This window comes from Etheostoma spectabile, chromosome 13, assembly GCF_008692095.1.
Source record: "Etheostoma spectabile isolate EspeVRDwgs_2016 chromosome 13, UIUC_Espe_1.0, whole genome shotgun sequence".
NCBI classification, from domain to species: Eukaryota; Metazoa; Chordata; class Actinopteri; order Perciformes; family Percidae; genus Etheostoma; species Etheostoma spectabile.
Window position 1 is genome coordinate 6,690,340 of NC_045745.1, and position 17,617 is coordinate 6,707,956.

Genomic DNA, 17,617 nt, shown 5'->3' on the forward strand with positions numbered 1-17,617 from the left:
ACCGGTCAAATTTGACCCGAGGACAACACAGGGATTAATAAATGTTCTGATGTTTTTCATTTTTCATTTTTTATTAAAATCTGCCTGAGATTACCTTTATCAATCAAATCCCCTGTGTTGGAAGCGAGGATACACTGCATTGCTGCATGGACTGAGTAGTAGGTGGGAAACAAGTTGTTGATCTGAAGTACTCAGATCTTGTGCTTGAGTTAAAGTAGAAGTATCACTGTATGGAACTACTGTTACAAGGAAAAGTCTTGCAGTCAAAAAAGTCTGCTTTAGTAAAAGCATAAAGATATTAGCATCAACATATACTTAAAGTACCAAATGTAAAAGTACTCTTTCTGCAGAATGGCCCATCTCAGAAAAAGTATAACATCACTTTAATGTTATAATGTCAATTGTAACAACTTTAGATACTGCTGGATAGCTTGTGAATTTCCCCCAGGGATCAACAAAGAAAGTTTTATCTTAATCTGTCATGACACATTATTATTTGTTGAGAATATTTAGTATAATTAATCTCAATTTGCACTGAAACTAGGAACTTAAAAGGTACTGAACCTCAGTTCAAACACAAAAGACTTTAAAAAGTCTGAATTGTATTAAAGTTGAAGTAGAAAGTAGCAGAAATACTACTTAAATAAAGAACCTCAAAATAGTACCTAAGCACAGTACTGGAGTAAATGTACTTAGATTCTGTGAAGATTAGTGAAAGTGAACTGTCCCACCTTGAAGTGAACGTGAATGTGATCTCGGAGGACGTCCACGCGGAAGAACTTGCGAGCGCAGATTTCACAGGTGTACTTCTTATCGCCGTGAGTCAAGAGATGCTTGTTCATGTTGCTCCTGCAGGAGAACACCTGTGCACACAAACACACTCACACTTCTCAAGCCCCACAGAACACCTGAGTCCTCCCGGAAGCACTTCCGTTTAGTTCTTTTGACCTGCTGTCCTGAATGCTGTGCACAGGACTCACCTTGCCACAGATGGGACAGGGGGACGGCTCCTTCCTGTACCTGCTCCCCTCTTCTCCGTTGACCTCCAGATCCTCTTTCTTCATGTGCTTTGGTCCTGTCCAGATGCATTTGGGTTATAGTTCAGCAAAGCTTTCAGCATTCTGCTAAAATAGAACTTATTAAATAGGAAATCTTTTCTAACTTTCTTTTATTGAACAAACTGAACATTGAATGAAATATAAAAAGGTATTACTAAAAAAGGATGAGTTACATTTTAAAGGCTAGCAATCTCCGGGCACAAAAGTGTTTTTAGCTCCATTGGAAAAATGAATATCCGTTTAAACTAACACGCACAAACCGCATATTTCATCACCTTTCTCCCATACTGGCCAAGTATAAAAAGGAGGCAACATGTATATATATATATATAATGAAGATATAGAATAATATATTAGATATATTTATCTATATAATATCTATAGATATATATCTAGATTATATATATAACTAGAATATCTATATATACTATTATTATATAATAGATATATATATATCTATATATATATATAGATATATATCACTATATATCTATATATATATAAAACGCTGCACTCCCGTTGCTGGTAGTCTTTCTCAGAGAACTAAACGTCATGACCGATAAGCCCCAATCAGGTGGCAAAACGTTGGCGTCAGTGTTGCCAAAGTTCTCCGTTTGCCACCGTAGAGACTGAAACACAACCCGCAGATTCCAAACCAAAATGGGCGCAGACGTGTTGTCACATGTCCCCGGTTTAGGGGCTCTGACACAACAGAGCAGGGGGAACCATAGCGAACCATATTCCTTTTTTAAACTAAAAAGGTAGCAATGTAAAGTAGGCTCACCCACACCGTGCCTCCTGTGGTGCTCCTGCATCACATCTTTGCGGTAGAACATCTTGTTGCAGATTTCACAGGAGTAGAGCTTCTCGCCATGCTTCTTCTTGTGCTTGGAAAGGTTACTGTTGGTGGAGAAAAACCGCGAGCAGATGTCGCACTGGAACGTCTTGTCGTCTAGAGAGAAGAAGATGGAATTCATTAAACTCTGTATGATGTCATCCGTCTTATTCTATGTAACTGTGTGTGAAGCAGGGTAGCTGTGGCTGTTAGTGCTGATCATATGGCTTCTACATCTTTTGGTGTGTGTTGTTACCTTGTTGGTTTTGCTCTTTGTAAAAGGATTAAAAATTATGCAGTTATGGAAAAATAGGATGCACACGGTTGTGAGTGAGAAGTGTGTGTATGTGTGTGTGTGTGTGTGTGTGTGTAAGCTTTGGAGGTAACATGCAAATCAGTGTAAGGAGAAGGACAGGAGAACTAGAGACACCTGGATTTAAAACACATTTAAAATGTAACAACCAAAATTCATGTTTGGGTTTAAAATATTTTAATAAACAGAAAGTTAAAGAAAAATGCATCCCACATGATCAGAAACATTTTTCAAAAAAAGGGTTAAGTGAGGACAAAACTTAATATTTAAAGAAAAATAAACACCTATCCTACCTGTCCGACAGTTATGGAACTTTAAGGCATTTTCCAGGCGAAAGGATTTCTCACACGTGTTGCATTTATATTTGTAGTCCTGGTCAGGCTGGTGTGAAGAAGACACATCAACACACTCGTAGTTAGCAGGGGAAGGAAACTCTCCTGAGCTAACAGCTTGGAGTCTTACTCACCATGTTCTTGCTGTGCTTGTAAGAGATGTGCTGCTTCAGACTCTCCTTGCGGCTGAACAACTTGTCACACTCATCACATTTGAACAGCTTATCACCTGGGGGAATATTCAAGAAGGGATTCCTTAATACTCACAATATCCAGCCATTGATTATGTACAGTCTGTATATACTGTAATAGTAGTGTTGATAGTGGACATAATAACAGGGACACGCAAACTTATTGGGACTTTAGCTTATTCACCATATCCCACTATTCTCAGGAGGCGAAGCACTGCTACTTGGGCGGAGTGATTATTACTCCAACGAAGCGAACTCTCTGCTCCTCTCCAAAAGGCTTCTCAGGTGCTGCGAGCAAATCACTCCGCCCAAGTAGCAGAAGTAGCAGTGCTTCGCCTGCTGTGGAGAATAGTTCCAAGCATGTATACGGTTAGAAGATGGCTGGGTGTCATGTGACCTTGGTATTTGTCCATGCTGTGACTATATAAACAGGAACATGTTGGCGTTATGTTGCCACTTATTGGAAGCAGTAGGCTAGTTGGAACCAGTTACCTCCAGCATGTGTGCTAAGCTACGCTAGTTGGAACCAGTTCCGCAATTGTGTGCTAAGCTAGGCTAGTTGGAACCAGTTACCGCCAGCATGTGTGCTAAGCTAGGCTAGTTGGAACCAGTTACCTCCAGCATGTGTGCTAAACTAGGCTAGTTGGAACCAGTTACCTCCAGCATGTGTGCTAAGATAGGCTAGTTGGAACCAGTTACCGCCAGCATGTGTGCTAAGATAGGCTAGTTGGAACCAGTTACCGCCAGCATGTGTGCTAAGATAGGCTAGTTGGAACCAGTTACCTCCAGCATGTGTGCTAAGCTAGGCTAGTTGGAACCAGTTACCTCCAGCATGTGTGCTAAGCTAGGCTAGTTGGAACCAGTTACCTCCAGCATGTGTGCTAAGTTAGGCTAGTTGGAACCAGTCCCAAAGGAAAATCACCAGCGCCTAAATGATAAGAATTGAGAATAAAAACAGCAATCCAAATCTTCTCCGAATGTGTTGAAGAGCAACTGACCAACTCTTGAACAAGCAGAACAGAAACTTAAATATGAGAGCTGATCTCAGTTTTATCTCCAGAGTAGGACTGTACCGGGCTTTGCCAGGGATATATTTAAACATTACTATGATTTTTTTTTTAACAGTTTTGTTAATTGGGGTTTTATTTACTCAGACATAATATACATTCTCGTGTATTAAATTGTCAAGAAATGACAGGTCAATGCATAGACTTCTGTTAAATAAGGTAACACAGACTCTTTGACTGTACGAAGACCGATCTGCTGCCATGCATGGTCACCCCCCCAAAAACCCTGTTATTCTTATATTGTTTCTATCTTCCTATTCTATTTCTACTTAACATGTATTTTCCTTATTCTGTTGTGTTTAGGGATGTAACCTTATGAAAATTTAACCTCACAAATGATCACAGTTTTCAGTAATATTGCAATATTTTAGTGTGCTAAATGCCTTTAGCACGTTCTGCAGACTGGATAACAATGTTCTATCAACTGTCCTTTGGCATTCTTTTTTTTTTTTTTTTTAAGATTATTTTTTGGGCATTTTAGGCCTTTAATTGACAGGGCAGTCGAAGATATGAAAGGGGAGAGAGAGGGGGAGTGACATGCAGCAAAGGGCCGCAGGCCGGATTCGAACCCGGGCCGGCGGCGTTGAGGAGTAAACCTCTATACATGGGCACCCGCTCTACCAACTGAGCTATCTGGGTGCCCGTCCGTTGGCATTCTTATGATAACCAAAATATGGCCATGCTTCAGACGCAGTCCTCTCAGAGGGCAGATAATGTCATCTCCTCCTCCCGCCATAATTCCAACATCAACAAACGCACGATGGAGGCTACGCAGTGCGCCTGCGTGGCACCTTCAGGGGACTTGGTTGAAGCTGGGAAGGATTAAACACACTGTCTCCACATTGGGGTAATCCACCGTGATAATAACGATATTTTTAATGAAAATGGTAATTGTTGTCGTCAACATTTTTACCGTGGTTTACCGTTACACCGGTAATCGCTACATCCCTAGTTGTGTTTGAACGTTCTGAGCTGCTGTAACAAGGGGATTTCCACAGTGTGGGATCAATGAAGTCTATCTTATCTTATCATTCCCAATGTCACATTATTTGAATTCCGTGCTGTCTGGGAACTAGAGCAACGCTGCTTTGAAAGCCAAAAGTAGCTTCTCGACTGGCTAAGCTTCCCGTACCGTGCGATCGGATATGTCTGTTGAGGTTGCTGCTGTTCTGGAAGACCTTGTTACACAGGGAGCAGCGGTACACCCTCTTGTGCTCTCTGGCTTTGTGTCTCTTTGGGACGGACCCTCCGTCAGCGGTGCTCCGCAGGCTGCTGCTCCCTGCTGCTGCAGCCTCTGGGGGCGCCGGCTTGGAGCTCTCCACCGAGGGCTTCACATCTGCACACATCAGCAATCCAACGTCAACCACAAATCTAATTACAAGAAATAGACATCGACAGAAACCCTCTTTTCTTTAAACGTAAACAGTTTTGCCAAGGACCTTAAATGTGGTTACTGAAGATGCTTTAATTCTTGGAGATGATATTTTACAGTTGAACCCATATAATGACAGTAAATATAACGGAGTCCATGTTGAGCCATAAATTAAATTAGAACTATTAATTAAAATGCAAAGAAAAACTATAATGACACCAGCCATGCTAACAGCTGTGTAAGGCTGTACTTAAGCACAGCAGGACTTTGGGCTAAAAGCTAACCATAGTATGTTAAAGGGAAAGTTTGGATATGTTGAAGTACAGTTGTATGAGCCACTTCTCCATAGTCAGTGTGTTAGCTACAGTAGATGGCGTTGGCGTGTCCCCAGTTTGGAGAAGCAGGCAGGAGTACCGACACATAAGCTATAATGTGCAAGGTGAAATATTCTAAATATAGCGTACAGTATAAAATCAACAGATAGGGTTTGTTTTAGGAGGTCCTTTTTATGTGGCTATAACCTGTTTAGCTGCTGCCCCCGTCCACGCCAGTATATTGCTAAAGAGTACTCTGGTCCGTTTCTGCAAACTGGGGGCGCGCCAACCACCATCTACTGTAGCTAACACCCTGACTACAGAGACGTGGCTCATACAACCATGCTTCAGAACATTTGAACTGTCCCTTTAACATAGGCTACTCATGATGAAAATGCTGGTATAATGTTTATCATATTTACATTAATTAGTATCTTAGCCTGCTAACCTTTGCTGACTAGCACTAAACACAAAGTAAAGCTGAACTTTTTTTAACAAGACTTACTTGCAAGACGTAAATGTGCATAATAATCGTTTATCTTGATTAACATGTTTTTGTGATCATTAGGAACCAAAAATGTAATCGTGATTAAAATTTAGATTAATTGCACAGCCCTACGACAAAGTAAACTACTGAGTAAAATCACCAAAGTCAGTAGGATTAATCCCTTGAGGATCGTGCTTGCAGGTCTGTTCAAATGTTATCCATATTTCAGTCTGGACCAAAGTTGTGGCCTGACCGACAGACACAGCCATGCCTGGCATCCATGGCTAAAATAATAAAGACATGAAGCTGTGTTCTGTTGTCTGTGATTGGCTAATTCTGCACTACGAGAATGCCTCCATTCACCTTCCACCAAGCCGCTTCATCTCCTACTACCTCAGTTAGATTTTTGCAAACTTTTTTTTTTAGGAATGCCATCCATCAACCTCTGCAGAATGTACCTGAACCTGTCGCAGCTTGTTCAGAGTTATGTGCTCCACTTGTATGAAGACAGAGTGACAGTGATAGTGCAGTGATAACGAGTGGAGGAAAAAAGGTGAGAGCGTTTTTGCATTGTGAAATGCAACCACTAGCAGCTTTGCTTTTTCTGAGATGGATTTCTGATTGATATGACAATTAGAATTCCATCTCTGTGTCCAGACTAGTTTAACAATGAAGGGTGAAAAGAATGAATGAAGGGAAGAAAATCAGGAGTGGGCTAGTGTGATGGCTAGGGCGGCGGCGTTTGAAAGCATCTCATAGAAAGGGTTAATCACAGAGGTACTTAAGCTTATTGGGGGTGTATGGTGGGATCATGGTGTTCTCATTTATACATATGTCTATTTGGTTTATTGGCTATTTTGTTGTATGGTCTTGAATATTGTAGTGACTGTGTCAACTTGTCTTGATTTTAGTCTGGGTGGGTGGTGATGAAGGGGGGGGGGACTCTTTATCTCAACAGGATATGCCGCTCACCTTTGATTTTGCTGGCGGTAGCTGTAGCTCCGGGCCTGCGCCCCTTAGCTCGCCTCCCCCGGCCCGGCCCTCTCCTGGGGCCCGGTTGAGCTGCGGTGGGGTTGCCCTGCTCCTCACCCGGTCCGACCAGGCTCTCGTCTTGGGGCAGGAGTGGGTCGACCGGAGGCACTGTTGCTGTCTTCACCTCATCGCCATGAATCGGCATGTTGCCTGTGGTCAACAGAAGGAAATAGGGGAATCAGAGTGGTTAACCATGGCACGGCATTTCAACAGTCTGTTGGACTCACTGTGGAGAGAAACAGCTGACCCAGACATGACCCTGGACTTAGCTTCCTTCTTGCTGAACGAAGAGGACATTTCCAAGATGTACTCACTGGAGGGGATGGATGTTTTGAGTGATCTCACCTGCATTGTTTTCTTCCACCACTGGGGGCATGTGGGCTCCAGTTTTCTCCGAGGTCTCTGTTACCTCTGTGTAAAAAAGAGAGAGAAAAAACTATAAAGACACATCTCGCATTGTTGCCATGACACGCTACAACAGCATCAGTGCTGTGTGATGTCATCTACCCAGGGGATGTGCTGTTTGAAGTGGAGGCTTAAGCATGGGCTTCTCCATCTTCTTGGCATAGAAAGCTCCGTACCAGACCCTCAGCTCTGTTCCTGGGAGCACATCCTGGGAAACAAAGAGAAGGTGCAGGGAGGAATAAAGAGATCTGCTATTAGAGATGAGTGAGCAGCAGGACTAAATCAATCAGCAGCAGCAAACTACGAAAGGCTCGGGTTGAGGATGGATACACCAAGGTTAGAACAGTTGGACATTTTACATTAGTTTTGACATCAGGATTTCATTTCAGTTTGAGTCTGGTTTCTAGAGTATGGTTGCTGTTTTATTTTGATTTTAGTTTTCATATATTTAGTTTTATAATGTCTCAGAAGTATGTAGCTACACATAAATACAAAGTACATAGTTGGAGGATAGCCATAATCTTTGTGCTACTTTAGTGTCCGATGTGAAGCAGCGTTATCTCATGTTCATCTCTCAAGTTAATTTTCTGTGGCTCAGTGTCACGAGAGTCGAAAAGTCATGTCTCCTTTTTTCAGTAGTGACATATTATAGCTAAAAAAAATGAATACTGAAATGACTTTTATACAGTTTTATTTGATCTGCATTGCTTTTTTAAGATGGCAATATAGTTTCAATTTATTAAATATATTTTTTACTATTTATTTTCACTTTAGCTCAACTTTAATTCAACAACTTTATTAATCCCACAAGAGGCAATTTAGTTAAGAACAGCTACGGACAACACCCACATAGTGTACATAACAGCTCACCAGCCTACATAGAGGCCCGTACCCTGGAGAGTAGATAAATTATAATCCAAAAATAGATTTTATCCATTTAAAAGTCAAATTGCAGAAGGGATAAAAGAATTTGAGTGGTGATTAGTTTTAAAAGCAGCTCAAATACAACGACGTCTTAATTTATACTTTATACTGTTTACTGATCCCCAGAGGGGAAAATACAGTTAAGTCTTAATGGCAACAGAGAAAATTCCCTCTGAAGAACATGATCTGATGAAGACAAAATGCTTGTGGCTTTACGCAAGATTTGTTGATCACAAAGAGAATTTATATCTCTTGGTTTCACACCAATAGTTTTAGAGCAGGTCTGGTATACTGCTTCTGTCTTTCACTGTGAGGCTGTGAAACCAACAGATCAAAGGTCATAAGGCTTTCGATAACCGATGACAAAAACGACAATGGTAACCCTGGGACACAAGCACCTGGGATGTGTTGAAGTACACATCCTCGTCCTGCTGGTAAGCTGCCAGGTTCTGGTGTGTGTGGTCGGTGGCAGGTCGCACCAGCATCATCCAGTTGCAGTCTTCTTCACTGCTGGAGTCAAAACACACCACCACGGCATCCTTCTGGAAGATCTGCACGTCAAGGATTAACAAGAAAGGAGGCTCCATTTACAATAGAACAGTGCATCGAGGGGGTCTACTCTACGTGTTAACTCTAGGATTCATCAGGGTGCACCTTAAGAGGGAAGGCTCCTTCCTTCTCCAGGTGGGGGACCCTCTTAGCCTCAAAAGGCCCAAAGCGGGTCCTCTTGACCAGCCGGTGCAGAACAAACACCCCCTCGTGGCCGTCAGCCACCTGTCTGATCTCCAGGCTGTTTGGTAAAGACGACCTGATCCAGGACAACAACAACTTAGTATGATTGTTGGCTAGACCTGCAACGATTAATCAATTAGTCGTCAACTATTAAATTAATCAGCAACTGATTTGATGGTCGATTAGAGGATTCTTTTGAGAAAAAAATGTCAAAATGTTCTGATTCCAGCTTCTTAAATGTAAATATTTTCTGGTTTCTTCTCTCCTCTGTGACAGTAAACTGAGGAGCTTTAAGTTCTGGACAAAACAAGACATTTAAGGACGTCATCTTGGGTGTTGGGAAACACTGATCGTCATTTTCCACCATTTTCTGACATTGTATAGTCGACAATGATCATTAGTTGGAGTCCTAGAAATGGCAATAACAACCAAATCATGAAGTAATTTATATAATTCCCTTGGTCATTAGCACGGTGTTATATGAATTTAATATCTGACTAACTTTTCAGGCATTAAAAAATAAAATGTGGATTTGCCTGAAGATGTGAAATTAGCACGTGTGGGAGGGAATTTAAGATTGCAACCATCCGCAAAGGGCTCTTTACTCACACGATCTCTCTTCAAGGTCTATATTATAATTATAATAACATGACACTTCATCCCCTCTCGACCATGAGGAGGATGGAGGCCAGGGTCAGTTTCAATTCTGCAGCTAGTAGGAATTCACGCTTTGAATCTCTCTCAGGTTGAATCTTAGAAAATGAACTGAAGTTGAATGGATGGATGGATGGAATCCCTATTTTGATTGCAGTCTGTGAAATCCAGTACACTTGTTGTGAGTTGTCACTCACCGGGCCCGGCTAAGGACGAAGGAGTCCTGGACGGTCACCAGGGGTCCCAGCTCAGGACACTCAGAGTCATGGTACTGGCCACAGTCCTCACACCCTGCAACACACACATCACAGCTGTCACCACAGCCCAGAAGCACACTCCCACTCTGGCAGTAGGCTACAGTCAGGGCTGGACTCCTACTCACAGATGAACTCATCTGGCGTCTGATCAGCCATTATGCCAACCTAAAAACAGAAGAGAAGATCAGAATTACATGTCATTAACAGGAACCAAGGCCAGGCCATAAGGGAGCTGACCAGCGATTAAGTCCTACAGAATGTAGCCCACACTTATGAGGGAACTACTTTTAAGTGTGTGTGAGAGAGAGAGAGAGAGAGAGAGAGAGAGAGAGAGAGAGAGAGAGAGAGAGAGAGAATGTAATTTAACTTCCAAGCCTGCATAAACACATTTAACCTGGGACACTTCAGCTCTATTGCATGCATCAGACCTCCTGGCTAAACGGTGGCGTATTATGACGACATTAATAACTACAGCTGGATCATGCATATTAACGTATGCATTCCGTGCTGGAGACGGGATCCAGGATTTGAGTAGTTCCCAAACTCTAGCCGGGTTTTAACTCCGATCTGAGCTGCTCCTCTTCAGTAAAATGTAACAAAGAACAGTCGGCATGGCGGATGGACCGGAGACGCAAACCACCAGACCGGAGTCGATGCTCTTCAGCGGGCAGCAGTCTGCCGTGGAGGCGGCGCAGGAAACCCCCGCGCGAACCACGCTCTCCAGCTGCTCCTTTACTACCCAGCTGCGTCGCCATTTCGTAGGAAAGCGTTGTACACTTACAAGGAAACACGTTACCTTTTCTGCAAAAGACCCTTCATTTAGCAAATCCTGACTCCGGGTTCCAATCCGCTCCAGAAACGGCGCAAGACCGGAAACGAACCACACCGAGTGCATTATGGGGAATGTAGGCTCGTCAGAAGTGATACAAAGCAACTCAATCAAGCATTAATTAGGACATTTTAGATTTCATTAAAACACTCCACCACAAGTAAAAGTCCTCCATTTCAAATCTTACTTAAGTAAAAGAACAGATGTATTATCAGTCAAATCTACTTGATGTAAAATATTAAAAAATAAATAAAAGCAGGCATTATGCTTTCATGGTGTTATGTATTTGTTAGGATTATCATCGCTGATGCATCACTGAGCAGCATTTTTGTTGAAGCTGATCTCAACTACTTTGTAAAGTAAAAAACTTCCCGCTAATCAAGCCATTTAAAAATGAGGGAACGAGTCTCGGTAACATTAAAATGAACAAATAAAGCAGGTTGCAGCACTAGAATTATGATTTTTTTTCTTTTTTCCCTAGATTTTCTAAATTAGCATTGCAAATAGGCCAAACTATTCCTTGGACGTTGGGCGATAAAAAAATACAGCTCCTGAGGATTCAATTCCAGACTAAAATGATTTGATGAGAGGGAGATTTGTTTTCACTGAAAAATTGTGTGTGAGAAGCAGATATGTTTTGTATAGAAAATAAAAATCAGCATTTGTAAAGTAACAGAAGTGGAACAGCATATAAACATTCACCGAAGCATGGACATTCAAAGTGGCACCGCATTCTCAGTTATTCACTCAATATTTATTGCTAAAAATGAAATAACTCAATATGTGTATTAGTTACAATCCTTGCAGGGAAAAGACTGACATTATGCAACAACAGCTAAGTCAGCCACTTTCTGGGCACATGCCAATAAAATAAAGATGAGGAAGTAGTTTATTAATCACGTACAGCCCTACTGCTTAGAAAAGCAGAAGACAAGGCTTGCACGGCTGCCATGAGCAAAGGCTCTGAAGCTGCGCATGATTAAACAAACCGTTTCCCCCACCCTTCCTCACAGTTTAAAGGGGATTCTGTCGGTCAATAATGGTGGAAGAGAGCAGGTGATGAGAAGGGATCACAGCTCTACGTGATGGACACAAGGACAACCCACACTGTTTCTGCAGAACAGTGTCATGAACCACAAGTGGTTTTAAGTCTCGGACACTCTTTAACAGATATGTCATGTGCATAGGCTTCTTGATTAACGACATTGATGATGGGTGCAGGGACATGGTGTACCCTTGTCTCTCAGAGTCTTTCCAAACAGTTCGCTACAGTCCTTCAGTCCTCTGGTGTGATGGCGGATGCAGCCTCAGGAACCAAAAGTCCTGTCAAGTCCACCCGTGACATCCTCCTCAGAACAACTGAAAGACAATCTGTGAAGTTCTGCCCTTCGATGCTGCACCCCTTCTCCGGGCTCATTTTAAAGATCCAGTAGTTAATGTGATGGACAGAAAGGTCGAGCTGCTCACAAAAAGAAGATACAATCATTAGCTGGATAAAAAATAAAAAACAGCCAAACCTTTTGGTTGCTCCCAAAGGTATTCACATGTTATCTTGTTCATGTGTTCAAAGCTACATTTTTTTAATTTATTTTTTTTAACAAGAAAACATCCAATAAAAGAATGAGGTTGTCATTAGTAGGTAGTACGACAAGTGTGGCCAAGTGTAACATCACAGTCCCAGGATCAAGGCTTTTTCAGTTCCCTTTTGACATATTAACAACTCTGCTGTTACCAGTAGTGTACAGGAACAATATTTTAGGAAGACACAGAAGAAAGTTGCATATCATTTGAAAAAACACTCACTGCGGGTGATAACTGAAGTGAATGGCCAGTGTTGCATGAGAACCTCTGTCCACAACTGGTTGGGAAATCTTTGTTAGACATAAGGCGGACAATCCCGCAAATAGATTTTTGTTTTACAGCTTTCTCGTATTACATATAACTGTTTTAAACTTGTTTAATGTTCAATAAAAATTACAAGGGTTTTAAATGAAGTGATATAAATACCATATTTCATAGTTTGTGTCAAAAAGTATGTGTGTTACCGATCATGCAATGACTAGATCATCTCCCTTTGTGAATGTTTTTTACCACGAATCTCTACAAGAGTAGCTCCTGTCATTGCACTTGAAATGTAGATACTAAAATTGTGCAAATCATACAAATACCACCCTTCTCTTCATCTTTGGTCCTGTTGGTCCACTGTAGGAAGTTCACAGATTGCAGCAGGGAGAGTTTACTCTTCACCCTCAAACTCCTTTCACAGAGGGCTCCCCCCGGGTTGACTTTGTGTTTGAAGGGTTAACCCGCGTCCACTGACTGCACACAACCAGGGTTGCTAACAACTGGGATGGGACAAGTGATATCAATGGTTGGAAATGGGGGGGGGGCGCTGACTGACGACTGACTTAGTGAAACACAAATAAGACAGAAGTGCTTGAAACTGAACGTTACTAAAGCTTTCACAACTGTTGGAGGGCCATGTTGGATTTTTAACTAGGGATACTCTGTGTGAGTTCCGAGCTCGGAAAACTGAGGTCAGGGGACGCATTTCTGACTCTGACCTTGGAAAATCTGTCTTCCGAGTACAAATGGAATGCACTATTAGAGTGTAAACCGCCTGGCCCATTTCCATTACCTGGACTTTTTTTGTATGCATTGTCTGTCATGAACAAGGATCAACCCCTGTTGACTGGCTTGGTTTGAACTGACAAAAGAAGAATTGAACACGGGTCTGAAAACCCTGGTCCACCCCCGGTCATTGGTGTGGAAGAGGTATCAGAGTCAGTGAGGCACACCAGTCCCTTTTGTCTGTAACAAGGCCACAAAAGCACTTAAATATTTAAAAATGTTGCATAAAATTAGATAAAAGGGAACATGCAAAATAATATTCTTGGAACGGTCATTAGACCTTCATTCACACATGCGCACACTGTGCAACTTGCTGTTGGTGGAATATCTGCTTCTTAAAGGAAACAGGAAACGGCAGTAAAAGATGATTCCCCCCCCCCCATCTGCACAGCTTCCCTATCTACAATGCAGGAGCCCCTAAATATGCAGGTCAGGCATTCATTCAGTTTGCCAGTGCAAGTTTGAGGTGGTGATGGTAGTTGTTGTAGGAGGGACTAAGGTGAAAAGGGGGAGGGGGGATCACGCATGTAGCTCCCCCATGCAGGTAGAGCCGTTAGCTTTGCTCTTATTCTTACTCTTGCGGTTGAGCATGCGGCTAAGCGTGGCCGTTCGACTGGCCCGCTCCACTGCGGCCGGAGTCTCCAGGTAAACCAGGTCATTGTGCGACTGGCTCATACCAGGGTCCTTGCGCTGGTGCCGCCGTCGGAAGAAGAGCTTGGCACCCTTCTGAAGGAAGCTGCCTGTAGTGGAGAGGCACAGGAAATATTCATTGAGAAGGACTGTGTCAAGATAACACCACCACTCAAGGCTGAATTTAACTTTGGGCAAGTACAATGTTCATCTGTAGACAGCTGAAGCAGCAGGGCACAGAATGTGTGTTAGTTGGAAATTGTTGATTTGTAATGCTTATCAAATCTGGCATGGTCAAGACAGGTTAGAGAACATTTTATGTTTATTAAATATTATTTTGATTCCCCTTTGACTAGTAGTCTGTTCTCTGTAAAAGAACTCTGTTAATAATTGGATAGTGAAAATTAGACTTTGAAAAAACTGTAATCACTTGAATCACCAGCTAACACAGAGAGCAGCCGATTAGCCCGACCTTACTGCAAGCATCATTCCTTCCCTTCAGCACATAAGGAGTTTCTGGGATGTGCAAATATCTGTGGATTAGGTTGATATGAAACAATACACACTATGTAAACTAACTAAATACAAATGAAGAAAGCAACATCAGCATTCTCCAAACATAATTCATTCCTGCAGAAAAAAAGCTGAACAATATCCTACACAGCAAAATAACGCTCTATAATGCGTGGCATATTTTACTCTGCATTTTGATATCCATATTTAAAAAATGTAATTATAGACTGAAATAGTGAGAAGGGTCTTAGCCATCTGTAGGTCCAGTGGAGACATCCCACAGTGTACCAAATATGCAATACACCATATTGCAACAAGTGAATACCTCAAAATAATTGATCTAATCTAATTGATTTTACATGACCTGGAAATGAATGTGACATTGCAGACAAACTATGTTATTTACAGTACTGATAGCTAGCAGATACTACACATACTAGAGTACCAAGGATACTACAAGTAGCTCATGAAATAACTTACTCATCTGGACATAATGTGAGCTTAGCACTGCTTTCTTCTAAGATGGCAGTGATGATAGCTCAGAAAGGAGAGCTTGAACCAGTTGGAAGGAAAGAGAGAAAAGAACACAACAACAGACTGCATTACCGGGGAGCAACAGACGACCATGCAAACAGCCAAATGGAGAACATTTATCAAGTTCTGCCTTTAAGCCATTTGTTTTATGGAATAATACCAAAGACTGTGAAAAAGAAAAAGGATGAGGCTCCTCCAGGTCTCCACTTCCTGCCACTGTACAAAAGTGGAGCCAAAATATCCCAGATATGGGCACCGCCATGTTGTAATTTAAGAACGAGTCAATCACAGTGTGACGTTTCACTCCATTTTTATAGCATCAAATAACAAATAAAAAAACAAACCAATCAGAAAAATGAGCACAAACTAGCCAAAATGACAGGAACCTTCTTTAGGAAAAATGTCATTTGTTGACATTTTAGTTTGGCCCATGTCGCATCGTTAACAATGGATTGTACAAATAGTAGTCTATGCACCAACCCCTGAATAATACGCCTATAAAGCCCAGCTATGTACCATGTCCACGGTTGTTCGTGGCTTCAGGTAGTCAGTGACCTCTCACCTCTTCTCTTCTTGCAGCTTGCCTCAGACACACACATGGATAGCGAGGAATGGTCTAGTTCCTCTCCGGTTTGGCTCTCCCAGTCCTCTGGAGGCCCGCCTATTCCACTGGGGCCTTCCTGGGGCTCAGACATGTCTGGAGGGCTACTGGTCCCTGTTGCAAGTGCCGCGGTCACATCCTGAGTGGAGCTGCCCTCAGACATCGAGGCGTCCATTGCTGCAGCATAGCCCGCCATTAGAGCTAGCTCATCATCCTGAGACAACGGCGTCTGGGAAATTAAGCATATTTCCATTTTTAAAATCAGCTTCTAGTAAAGCAAGATTTTCTTTTGGTTTAACATTTGCATTTGTCCATGAATGACCCACTGTGCTATCTATGCTACCTGTGTTTACCTGTCTTTTAATGTCATTTGGGCAAGGGGGTGGCAGTGGGATTAATCACTTCCACATGAAGTGTACTTCAACATACGTTTCTTTCCTCTGTTATGATCCACAGGTTAGCAAATACAACAACTAAAAAGCTGGTTTCCTGAACAGCAAGCACTAGAGACTGGCCAGTCTTCGGCTGTATGTTGCCCCTATTAAACTGTTCTACTAAAGTGAAACAGTATGATGCACCAGTGAACAGATCCTCATCTCATCCTTACTTTGGCAATGCCGGAGATGATGATGGTACTCTTCTTCACTGGGGACTTGAGCTTCTGCTTAGCAGACTGGTGGAGTTGTCTGATGGCGGCCTCGGCCACAGGGTCCGTGCCATTGAGCATCAGCAGCTCAGTATCAGAAGAGGACAAGGCCTTGCTGACTGTGGCCCCCAGCATAGACGCCTGCTCTGACACACGGCGCTCTGACAGCTTGGGCTTACTGGACACCGGTTTCTGGGCAGGATCTGAGGGAGCACAAAGTTAGCTCAATCAACTGCTAGAGTACATGGGTATGATGGAAGTTCAAAACATAAATGGTTAATATTTGACAATGTGCATTATAGAGTTGGAAAAAAATGAATGCAATGTCAGCTGTGGTCCACACATCAAAACTTTCTTCTGCTATCTGTGATATCAATTTCGCAAGGACACAATTGCATCCGGGGGTTAGTGCTGCCCAGGACAGTTGTGATTGGTTTAGGACATTCAAACAAGCCAGAGCATTTCCCCCATCCCAGAATAGTAGCCAGAACCTACTGGTCTGGCAACGTGACCCTACGAGATCATTGACACACCACTTGACTCATATGTACACCTTTTGCAATGCATGTTCTATTTGAACTGTAAGTATAATTAAGTTTAAGATACATCATACAGACTACTTTATTCTCTTGTGGTTTGCATTGTTTTGGTTTCCAAGGTGTAAGGTCCTAACTTTAATTGACATTGGGAAAACAAGACAAAAAGTTATCACACTGATAGCAAAAAAAGCATTTTTTGAGAGAAAAAAACATTTGAGAGAAAAAAGGTTTCTTAGCAATAGCAAAAAAAATCTCTCTCAAAATACTCTTTTAAACTCTCAAATATATATTGTTGCTATCAGTGTGAGAAAGAACTCTCTCTCTCAAAAAGTTTTTCTTCTTGCTCTGAAAACCAAAGTCTTTGCTCTCGATGCAATTTCTGGCTCTCGTCTCAGGATTTTTCTCTTGTTGTGAAAATAGTGTCATGGGCGGGGCCACGTTCCTATTGGCCAGCTGGGTGAGCACCGTCTTGTCTCTGGGGTCCATCTGAATCATTAAACCATTGTCACTGTCACAGATAGATAGCCCACTTCTAAATAAATACCTTTTAATTAGCTCAACACTTTTTAACAGTCAAACTGAAACCCTGGCGGTGAGCTCCAGGTCCTGCAGCAGCAGACGGACCCCCACAGTGGGGCTCGGCCAGCGTGGAAACATTGCTAGAAAGCTTTGCTGCTGACCTCGACCTGATCTGATCTCCAGCGGAACACGGAGAGCTACA

The 17,617-nt window shown here is 42.3% G+C and overlaps 2 protein-coding genes and 1 long non-coding RNA gene across 4 annotated transcripts in view; 1 reads left to right on the forward strand and 2 right to left on the reverse strand.

The window, feature by feature from the left end:
- The window catches only part of LOC116700516 (PR domain zinc finger protein 15-like), a 20,593-nt gene extending 9,713 nt beyond the window's left edge, over nucleotides 1-10,880 (reverse strand). The window contains 14 exon segments of the mRNA XM_032533798.1: nucleotides 732-863; nucleotides 981-1,075; nucleotides 1,843-2,010; nucleotides 2,500-2,587; nucleotides 2,673-2,767; nucleotides 4,929-5,132; nucleotides 6,942-7,151; nucleotides 7,347-7,412; nucleotides 7,509-7,614; nucleotides 8,729-8,881; nucleotides 8,985-9,138; nucleotides 9,914-10,007; nucleotides 10,099-10,138; nucleotides 10,770-10,880. Of these exon segments, the coding sequence (XP_032389689.1) occupies nucleotides 732-863; nucleotides 981-1,075; nucleotides 1,843-2,010; nucleotides 2,500-2,587; nucleotides 2,673-2,767; nucleotides 4,929-5,132; nucleotides 6,942-7,151; nucleotides 7,347-7,412; nucleotides 7,509-7,614; nucleotides 8,729-8,881; nucleotides 8,985-9,138; nucleotides 9,914-10,007; nucleotides 10,099-10,138; nucleotides 10,770-10,868 (1,704 nt within the window). The 5' untranslated portion in view covers nucleotides 10,869-10,880.
- Nucleotides 2,941-14,328, forward strand: LOC116700518 (uncharacterized). The gene is made up of 3 exons (XR_004334674.1): nucleotides 2,941-3,167; nucleotides 5,468-5,472; nucleotides 14,316-14,328. It is a non-coding gene; the product is annotated as an uncharacterized LOC116700518 (long non-coding RNA).
- Nucleotides 12,886-17,617, reverse strand: part of c2cd2 (C2 calcium dependent domain containing 2) — a 15,006-nt gene continuing 10,274 nt past the window's right edge. The window contains exons 11-14 of one of the 2 annotated variants that reach the window (XM_032533790.1): nucleotides 16,319-16,560; nucleotides 15,673-15,940; nucleotides 15,057-15,128; nucleotides 12,886-14,173 (exon numbers count right to left, since the gene is read on the reverse strand). In XM_032533790.1, the coding sequence (XP_032389681.1) occupies nucleotides 15,094-15,128; nucleotides 15,673-15,940; nucleotides 16,319-16,560 (545 nt within the window). In that variant the 3' untranslated portion in view covers nucleotides 12,886-14,173; nucleotides 15,057-15,093. The remainder of the gene's footprint in view (nucleotides 14,174-15,056; nucleotides 15,129-15,672; nucleotides 15,941-16,318; nucleotides 16,561-17,617) is intronic. The other variant, XM_032533789.1, reaches the window with a different exon arrangement.